The sequence below is a fragment of the Gavialis gangeticus genome, unplaced genomic scaffold, assembly GCF_001723915.1.
Source record: "Gavialis gangeticus isolate Ggan-Ray unplaced genomic scaffold, GavGan_comp1, whole genome shotgun sequence".
NCBI lineage: Eukaryota > Metazoa > Chordata > Crocodylia > Gavialidae > Gavialis > Gavialis gangeticus.
This window is the reverse complement of record NW_017729033.1, coordinates 32,200,007-32,210,480: the sequence shown is the minus strand read 5'-3', so window position 1 is coordinate 32,210,480 and position 10,474 is coordinate 32,200,007. Positions and strand designations below refer to the sequence as shown.

The 10,474-nt window shown below is 42.1% G+C and overlaps 1 protein-coding gene across 3 annotated transcripts in view; it reads left to right on the top strand.

The window, feature by feature from the left end:
- Positions 1–10,474, top strand: part of SLC2A9 (solute carrier family 2 member 9) — a 232,864-nt gene that overhangs the window by 144,516 nt on the left and 77,874 nt on the right. For all 3 annotated transcript variants that reach the window (XM_019526606.1, XM_019526607.1, XM_019526608.1), the window contains 2 exons: positions 4,949–5,136; positions 8,904–9,014. In XM_019526606.1, the coding sequence (XP_019382151.1) occupies positions 4,949–5,136; positions 8,904–9,014 (299 nt within the window). The remainder of the gene's footprint in view (positions 1–4,948; positions 5,137–8,903; positions 9,015–10,474) is intronic.

The following is a 10,474-nucleotide window of genomic DNA, read 5'->3' as shown; positions in this document are numbered from 1 at the left end:
TTTCAGGCTGGACATAAGGAGAATTTCTTTACTGTCTGAGCCCCCAAGGTCTGGAATAGCCTGCCATCGGAAGTGGTTCAAGCACCCACATTGAACATCTTCAAGAACAAATTGGATGCTTATCTTGCTGGGATCCTGTGACCCCAGCTGACTTCCTGCCCTTTGGGCAGGGGGCTGGACTCGATGATCTTCCAAGGTCCCTTCCAGCCCTAATATCTATGAAATCTATGAAAATTAATTAGAATCAGCTGTCTAGAATTTAAAGTTTCCATATGCTGTCACCTGATGAGGAATGGAAAAGTACTGAAAGGAGTGTGTACGTGTCAGGTCAGGATGGGGGGAAGATGGGGAGGAGATGTGATGTGGATAAAGGCCGAGCGAGAACAACACAGCGGCCTTCAGGATAAGTTTATCAGGAGACAACTTGAGAAAACTCGCTCGGCTCTGCCAGACACCAAGATGAGTTGCTGTCAGACTGCCAAGAGCCTGGTGCGGGGGGTCTGGTTGACCTGTATGTGATTTATCAGTATATAAAGCAGCCTGTTTTTTACTCTCATTGAGCATCAGCTGCCTTTTGCTGTTCTCCCGTGGCCATGCAAAATAAAGCGCTTCTGTTAGCCAAACAGTGATCCTGTCTGAATTTCTACATCACTCCTAATCATTAGAGCCCTCCATTGCTTCTGAATGAGTGATATATCAGCATTTTGTGAGAAGCATCTCTGGCAAATTATCATCAAAGAGAGGTAAGAGACCCAGATAAACAAAATAAGAGATGGGAGACTCCCTTTTCAGCCATTATCCCCAACAGTGAACTGACCTGTAAATAAAATGTTTCATAGAGACATGACCAGTCACACATAGAAAAGTAACTGTTCCAGTAAAGGTTAAGAGTCAAATGGCTTCTCCTTTTTTTGAGAACAAAAATTGTTACTGCACTTGTGCCAACAGCACAAATTAAAAAATAAAGTTAATAAAATCAGACATAACATATGTAATTGGTTGGGTAGTACACTCTCTCTGCTAGTTCAGGATCATTGCCTATCTTGCTGAGTTTAAATAATGCACATATCAGAGCTTCCTACCACAGCTCCTGGAAGAGTCCTTGTGTCTCTTCCTTATTCAAACAAACTTGAGAAACCCTAACAAGTTATGCTGATACATAAAGTTATATTTCTTATGATATAGAAAGAGAAGGAAATTAGAAGTGCAAGGGTAAGCGTTGAGTACCAAGAAAATTATTTTATGCTTTCCAAAGCATTTAGTGTGGCCGGCTATGAACTGTGCATTAAAACAATTTGTTATAATTCAGTGATCTGTTGAAACTTCAGGTGTTTGTGAAGTTATCCTATTGGCAATTATATCTCTAGTTGTAACTGCAGGAGGGAAAGAAAAAAATTAATATTTTTTATCTATTTTGTATTTATCAATCATTTTTGTACTGGCATTTTTTACCTCCTCCCAGAAATATGGCACATCTCCATATGTAGATTGGACTGATTGTTTAATTTTCACTTGAATGCAACTGAGTTTTTGACTGTGCACCCTGCAGGGATGTTGAACATTCTGAGGACAGGAAGAATAAAGAAAATTGTGCATTGACCTGATTTACACTGATAAAACAGATGCTTAAAACATTGGGACTGTTTAAAAGTAAAGCTCTTTGCTGTATCATAAATTATTATTTTCTTTACTTGTTCTTCATAACTAATCTTCCTAATAATGAAGAAGATACTATAAAAATGGTAGCCAAATCGATCCATATTATATTTATATGGTAGATTTTAGAATTTGTCATACATATGTACCTTAAGTTCTACAAACACAAGTATTTAGAATGTCATTAATAGTAATTAAATGTTGACACAAGACAAAAACTCACTTGCTTGGCCTCAGTCACAAATAAGCTGGGACTCTGAGAAATCATTTACTTGAATGAATTGTAGTAGAAATGTGTGTTTAAACAAAAACCTGGTTTGCGTTAAGGCAAGGGAAAAGCTGGGTTCCCCAGTAAATGATCTTCTATTTGTAAAGGCCTGGCTACCAGCCTCCTTTCTTCTAAATGACACTTTAAGAAATTATCTCTTGTGTAAACCAGTTGTCAGAGCAATTAAGGATTTCAAATCATAGGGCTGGAAAGACCTCAATGGTCATGCAGTCCAGCTCCCCTGCACTAAAGCAGATTTTGCCTGATAGATCAAACCATTCCTGACAGATGCCTATCCAGCTTTTTCTTAAAATCCTCCAGTGAAGGAGAATCTATAATTTCCCAGGGCAGTTTGTTCTAATATCTAGCAGCTCTGATATTTAGGAAGCTTTTTGTGAGGTTTTAATATCAATCTGCCTTTGAAAACCATTGTTTCTCATTCTATCCTAAGCAGCTGGGAAGAAGCTGCTTCAGAGATCTTTATGGCGATACTTTAGACCTATAATCATGTCATCCCTCAGTCTGCTTTTTCTCCTGATGAAGCAATTCAAGCTCCTTTAACTTTGCTTGATATGGTTTGCTTTTCAGACTCCTCCTCAGCTTTGTTGCTCTTTTGTATTCTCTCCAGTTCAGATCCTTCTCAAAATGTGGCTCCAAAAACTGAACACAGTACTTCAGTTCAGCTCCACACCCTAAAGCTAGTGGCCAAAATGTTAAAAAGTGACTAATGATTTCAGAAGCCACCATCTTAAGGTTCCTGACCTGAGTAGCTTTATCTTCAATCACCCCTGAAAATCGGGCCTATTAAAGGTGTTTGCAGTTAGGGCATGCAAAAATGAATTGCTAGTTGGGTCTGAAAAGTTTGGCTCATAACTTTAATACCACTGATAATGTAATTGGTAGTCACTATAGATCTTGGATCATTGATATTATTTGGTACTCTTTTTTGCTTCTCACCCAGTTCTTTTTTTTCTTTGGTGTGCTAACGTGTCTCTATGCCACCATTTGGCGTATTTATTTACTAATAATGCTGCAGTTCAGGAATGTCAGTCCTTAATGGATTTATGCCGTTTGAAGAGCCATTGGAGAGTATCCAGTCCATTGCTTCATTAAGCAATGAGTACTATTTGTAGTATAAAAGATTGGCTGTGAATGCTGAACGTTTTTAGATAATACTGGACCCAGCTGTGGGTAAGCCAAAAATACTCTCGGCTTTTTAGTAAAATTAAAGCAGTTTTATCACTTTTCTTCTCAATAAAAAATAATCACTATTATTTCCTTTAAAAGGCGTAATTTTAAGAGGCCCACTGAGTAAAAAATTGTTTCTGAGACAGGCATCCCACAGTGTGCACGAGTGCCTGGTTGTAGGAACTTGCATAATGCATTTGTATCTCTGTAGCAGAAATAATTCTAAGATTCTGAACATTTAAATATCAGTTATGAGGCCAAGCCCCAGGATGTGTCCTTGAGATTTTAATTAAAATATCAGCAATTTATACCATGTTCACTTTAGAAGTATGAGTTCTTTGAAAAGTAACTAACAGCTTCTAGCAATGGTGCGAGAGCACGTTCACAGTGAAAAGGTAGTGCAATAAATCCTCTACTTGCGCTTACATAAGGAAAGCGGTGTGTATCTGATATCCAGCACTCTGTTCATGAGAATTAGGAAAATACTGCTTGTTTTGGATAATTCTGTGTGATAGTGGCTAGCAATCTTTACAAGCCATGGGCTGGAACAACTCGGCTGTAGTCTGTCATGGGTGAGGAGCTTCAGCAACGCATCAGTGGCAGAAGGAGGTACGTGTTCCCAGGCCAGGAAGCTGGGAGCTGTGCTTGTGCTGCCATCACTTTCTTCACTCTGTGGAATGGCATGGGTGCAGCTTCCAGCCAGCGGGGAACTGAGCTTGGGCCAGAAATCCGGCAACCATGTCTGCATTGCCAAGTTGAGTTCAGAATCACCTCTGCAGCCTTGGTTACATTCCCACCCAGTTAGCACCCTCCACTGTTTTTGCACTATTGTAACTGTGTGTAGCATACTTTAGTGGGGATTTTATATGAAACACTAAATAAGGCAGAAGGCAGGGCAAAGTGGTACCTTACAGCCCAACTCATTCAAGAGGATAATCTAAACAATGGGATTTATAAGTTCTACCCTTTCATTTGTATGTCTTTATTTCTAGCCTTTCCTGTTATGCTGTTGTGAGGCATGAGTTTCCATAGGCTACAGTCTAGTTTGTCAGACGCTATAAATGAGCGTCTGACACATGAGGTAGAATTGCTAAGAGATGCGAAGGTGGGTAGAAGAGAACAAAAGTGATAAACAAACTGACTCTTAAATATGCTACCTAGCTTATTCATTTCTTGGACACCACTGTGAAACTTGGCAGTGGTCACAGCACCATCACAGTGTACTGGAACCAACCACTGTAGCTACCTCTATACCACCAGTTTTCATCCATAAAATCCATTGTCTACAGCGTTAGAGCTCAACCTCCAGTCCATGGGCCTAATCTGGCCTGCTGAGCCATGTCATTCAGCCTGCAACATTCCCCATTGGTTCAGAAATTTAGTGACGAAGGAGTAGTGGCAGTAATAATTGCCACTTTCCTGCTCCCATGGGGAGCCCCACAGTCTGGATAACATGACCCTGTGCACTAGATTGTGCCAATGCACAGTTGGGTCAACACACAGGGTCACTTTGCAGCCAGACCAGGAATACAGCATTGGGCCAGCAAATGGACAGAACCAGCACGAGGGATCAGGCCAACATGTGGTTGGATTTGGTATATAGGGTCAGGCTGGTGTGCTAAATCACACCCACAGACAGACTCTACACGCTGACTCCATGAGAATCCAACCTACAGACTGACCCCAAACCACTTGTCAGCCATATGGTGCCGAAAGGTTGGGTATTACTGGTCGACAGCCAAACTCTATGTTACAGCCATATCTGCCTGTAAAGTTTTTTTTGTTTTGCATATGCTATTAAATGGCTTGCTAATGCACATGACTATATATTTGCAGCATTTCGGACCTTCCTTGGAAAAGCCGATGTGTCTTATGAGGTAGAAGAAGTGTCAGCGGAAAGTCGACTACACAGAAACGTTCAGTTAGTGTCCATTCTGCAGCTTCTGAGAAACCGCTCTGTCCGCTGGCAGATCATTACCGTGGTCATCACCATGGGCTGCTACCAGCTATGTGGGCTTAATGCTGTAAGTGTACTTTCTCCATACACAACCTGCTAATGGGTTAATCAGTATTCTTGTTATATAGCCTCCTATTTTGACAATCTTTGCACTGTTTCATTTTTCTGCTGTTCCTAATTTTTAATTATTTTTGGTGCTCTAGTTCTGAAGAGCCCCAACAGAGACCAAGCTTCCACCACACTGGATACTAGAGACTGTCCAGTTACATTAATTTCAATGGAGTAAATGGTCCTGGGGGGAGGGGGCAAAGATGTTAACATGATCCTGTCTCTGTACAACAGGAAAACATGTTTGGCATTTTGAGTACAGAGACCTCAGCCTGTGCTACCACAAAAATGTTCTTAATTAAAGATAGAGGAAAAGAAGAAAAATAATTAAAATATTTGAAATTTACCGTATTAAATAAGCCTTTTGTTTTCCTTCAGTTTTTTTTTGAAGAAAATTGCCTGTTTGGCAGCCTTTTTGCAATAACTGTTTTCAGTGGGGAAAAAGACATTAGTTGAAAAGGGCTGGTGTGATGATTGTTCTTGTTGAGGAAATCTAATCCAGCTTCCTTGAAGAAAAGCAAGACAGACCCACAGAAGGAGAAAGGAAAGAACTTCAAAGACAAAAAGTACAGCTTCTGCTTCTGGTGTTGGCTCTTACAGCCTTGCTGCTAGACAAAGACAGGCTGAGCACTTGCTCTTGTTAACCACTGGGAGACTTGGCAAACTTGTACCCTAAGTAGGGTAATTACACTGTTTTCAGCTGCCTTTTCTGGCTCAATCGTATTGCAAAAGATACAGTCTTGACTGGCTAGCCAGATACTTTATTTAAACAGAAGGCAAAACAGAGACACAGAAGGAAGAACTAAGGTGGTAAGGAAATGAAAATGAGGGAGGAGATGACTGAAGGACACGCCTTTTATGATATGCCTGGTTCAAAGCTTTCCTGAAGTCATTGGGGAGGGACTGTTATAATCTAGGTCAGCAGTTCTGAACCGGGGGTACATGTACTCCCAGGGGCTCATCAGAAGCCTCATATGGGCGGACATGAGATATATTTCATACATTGTCTAACACAGGTCGAAGGGCCTAAAAAAATAATTTCCCATTGAAAGGGGGTACGTGAAGTCTCACTCTGAGACCAAGAGCTATGTTGACTGAAAAAGGTTCAGAACTGCTGATCTAGGTCTACCCCAGCGTGCAGTCTGGTCAGATTATCAACCTGATCCATGATAAAGGCCCAGAGGCACCAGGATGGATCACGAGGTATGACAGTCATGTTGGTAAAGCTTGCTACTTTTACTACCCTCCTGATGTGTGTAAAACTAGGAACCCCCCCCAAAAAAGACTAAAGAATACCTTAATTTGTTCTCACATTATTTTTTTCCACCAAGTAGGCCTAATTTACAATATATCCATTTTGGCCAATTAATTTCTAGTCTTAAGTACTTTTTGTTTGCCAGACACAATCCTAACAATTAGTCCTTGAGTTGTTCTGTCTTGACTTGCAAATAGTTATAAATAACAGTAAAAGTTATGGTAACAGGTCACTTTGAACATACTATTTGGATAGTTTCAAGTCAGTACACAATAAACCCCTCCTGAAAGAGTTAATCTAACAGAGGTGGAAGAGGAAACAGAAATACAGAGATGTAAGAGGTAATATTTTAAAGAGTGACATAGGCATTTAGGAGCATAACTCCTTTGTGGCTTTTGGGTACTATAGTACTATTTTCAAAAATGACTTAAGTCCTTAAGTGACTTAGATGAAAATTTTACCTGAAGTAACTTTTCCAAAATAATACAGAGGTGACAGAGGCTTAATGACAGTACTGGAAATAGAATTTGGGAGTGTTTGTGCACATGACAATGTCATGATGTGCATGTGACAATTTCCCTTTGTGTGGTTTAATGACATTACACATTACATGTACACAAGTTTGGGGAGTTTTAAATGAGTTTGCATTGTTGCAAATTAAGCTACATCCCAGTGTAGTTTAGTTTGCAACATTGCAACTTGGAACATTGCAGCCATTAGTCAGCTTGCCCCCTGGCTGCAGGAGAGGGCCCCTCACCATTTCTGCCTTCAGCAGGCTCCTGTGGCTGGCAGGTTATCTGGAGCATCCTGGGAATGAGCTGGCTTGCCCCTGGGGCAGTGCGGGGAAACAGCAGGAGGACAGCTGGGTGTGCTGGAGGCCGGAGAAGAAGGCGCAGATGGAGCATGGGGCTGCCCAGGTGGGCTACTAGCTTTCTCGAGCGTGCACATGCTTCCAGCGCCCTGTGCACTGTCCACACTGCCTTCTCCAACTGCCAGCCCACCCAGCCACCCTTTTGCTACCTTCCTGCGCTGCCCCAGGGGCAAACCAGCCCATTTCCAGGCAGCCCCAGGTGTCCTGCCAGCCACAGGAGCCTGCTGAAGACAGAAGTGGTAAGGGGCCTGATTCATTTTTTTCTGCAGAGCCTACCTACCTTTCCCACAGCTGGGGAGTGAGAGATTAAGCTGACAGATTAATGGACCCCAGCCGTGAGAGAGGTGTGCAGGCTCCTCCAAAAAAACAAAAAAAAAAAAACAAAAAGGATCTGGCCCCTCGCCACTTCTTCCTTCAATCAGGCGCCAGTGGCCACCAGGACAATAACATATATACAGTGACGAAAAAATAATACCCACTGTTTCAATTAAAAGCTCACCATTTAAATTTAGGTGGCATAGAATGCAACCCTAAGGACTAAAACTACATCACATGTATAAGTGCCCTGGGTGACAGAATAACTCTTCAACAAATGGTAGGAAGAAGTCTAAAAGATTTGCTTCACACTTTAGGGAAAGTATAAAAGACTGAGCAAACAGATGTTGTTTTCTTCAAATTACAAGATTTCAATGCTAATGACAGACTATTTTGTTCTTTGTTGTGGATACTTTGTTAAGAAAAGAAGTGAAATTATCTTGTCATTCATTCTTTCTTACAATTTATCTGCTAAAGGTATAAGTGAAATAAAATGACACCTACAGAAAGAAACAGACTGTTCAAGTTATGTACAGAAACTGCATAAAGAAACCCATAGCTATACTTGTTTCAGGGAGAAAAGGAGAAAAATATATAACTGAAACTGACCAGCTTAAAGTAATCAAATCTTCTGATATAGGGTATACTTTTTTGTTAATATTATGCAGAATTTTAAGTCATTAAAATTGGGTGCTTTAAAACTCATTTTTTATTTTGTATTTCCTCATGAAATTCTGCCAAGTATGCAAAATTTGTTTACATAAAATGGGTCTTAAATTGGGATTTAAAAATATTTTTGTGATTGAGTTATTGTAGTCATGAACGATGCGTGCCCCTGGTGGTTGGGGGCATGGCGGCACTGGCGGTGGCAGGATCGCGGCAGCGGTAAGCAGGGGAGCTCCTGCAGATTCCGCCGGCACTGTTGGCAGTGGGGGGACGGCTTGGCAAGCGCTGACCAGGGGTCAGCAACCACCTGCAGATGTCGCCGACAGCAGCAGCCAGCAGGGATCGTGGACCGGCCATAGATGCCACCAGTTTGAAATTCACACTTTTCACTCATATTAACTTTCCCAAATATGTCACCATGTAGACAAGATATTATAGATGTCGGCACTCAGCTACTTAAATGAGTGGACCCTCAAATACTATCGAATCTCTACTGCCTTGCAGTTGTGCAGATTGCATGTAAGATTCTAGTCCTTCAGTCATATGTTTGAATTATATGTTGAAGACCTCTATATCAAATCATGGCAACTAATGAAGTGCTTGCTTTACATTGATACAGATCTGGTACTACACAAACAGCATCTTCAGCACATCTGGGATCAACCATGATACCATCCCCTATGTTACCTTGAGCACTGGTGCTACTGAAATCTTGGCTGCTGTTTTTTCTGTAAGTTGCATTATAATGATTCATTATATATAAAACATTATAGCAATTGATCACATTAAAAGTATTTAATGCTGACGTAAATGTTACTGATTAATTTTTCATGTTAAAATACTTTAGCAAAAATATTCAGTTGATTTCATTAGCTGGAAGTTACCATAGTTAGATCCAGTACAAGTCCCAGCTACCTGGCTGTCTAAGTATCATCTACTTTGGGATGGTATTTAAACTTCAGAGCAGCTATATAGTAGGTTGATACATCCTGATAGAGAGCTGTGAAGCTGAAGAAAAATATTGGGAAGTTTATAATGTAATGTATGGCAAGTGGCCTTGTATGGAAAATATAAAAACTAGCCTAGAAAGAGGAAAGATTGAGAGGCTACCTTATGTGGCTGTTTTGTGGGCGACTAGATCCCTGCTCCAGATCTAGTTCTGTACCTGCAGGGCAGAGAAAAGAATATGTCCTTTGGATTTCAGAGATAGCACTATTAAGAAATGATGATATGGCACTTATCCCACAGAAGTTAATTAGACAGAAGGTCTACATGCAAATATTAGTAAACCAGCCTTTCATGTTAAATAGTAGAGGAAAATAGTTAGTGGTGTTAGTCTGAAATTAGACACAAGGCAGGACGGGGTGGCATCTTATACATGAAAGGCAGAACAGATTTGCACTTTATAAACTAAATCAGAGACCTATATAGCACAGGGATGCCAAACATACAGCCTATGGACCAGATACAGCCCACAGTTCTAGATTATCCTGTCCACGGACTTTTGCCCCAAATCTGACTTTCCTGTGGTGGTAGCCTAGTGCCTGACTGAGATCCACACCACTGGAGCCTCAGCAGCACTGAGACTTGTTCCTGCAGTAGCAGTCAAGCACCTGCAGCACTGGGCATCTGCCCATGGTACTTTGGGCTCCAGCACCACAGCTCTCACCCAGGCACTTGGCTGCTGCTGCAGGAAGAAGATGTATGGCTGCTGCGACTCCTGTGCCATGCCTGTCACCAGCTTGGCTGTCAAGCACCTGAGCAAGAGTGGTGTTGGAGCCCCAGCAGCAACTCAGAAAAAAGATTGGGATTGTGGCTTGTTCCTATGGTGGCAGCAGGATGCCAGGCCTCTTCTCACCAGTTCTGGGGACTTGTCAGAATTGGGACCACATGCAGTGGATCCAGCATGGGAGGGGTCTGTGGGCCTGATCCAGACCTCAAGGCTAGCCCTGTGTCCAGAGGCAACCCAAGCAGGATGCGGGTCCCAGGGCAAATCAGCCCATGTGGGGCCCCGCCCCTACTCCGATCCCAGACCTGAAGAAGCTGCCGCTATCGGCAGCGGGAGGTGGGGACAGGCGGGTAACAAGTGGCTGGACATGGAGGCACCGCTCCACCCAGCTCCTCACCGCCGCTGCTCCACCCGGCTCTGTCTGGGGCAGTCGCCCCAATTCCCTCCCCTCCCCTTCCCCC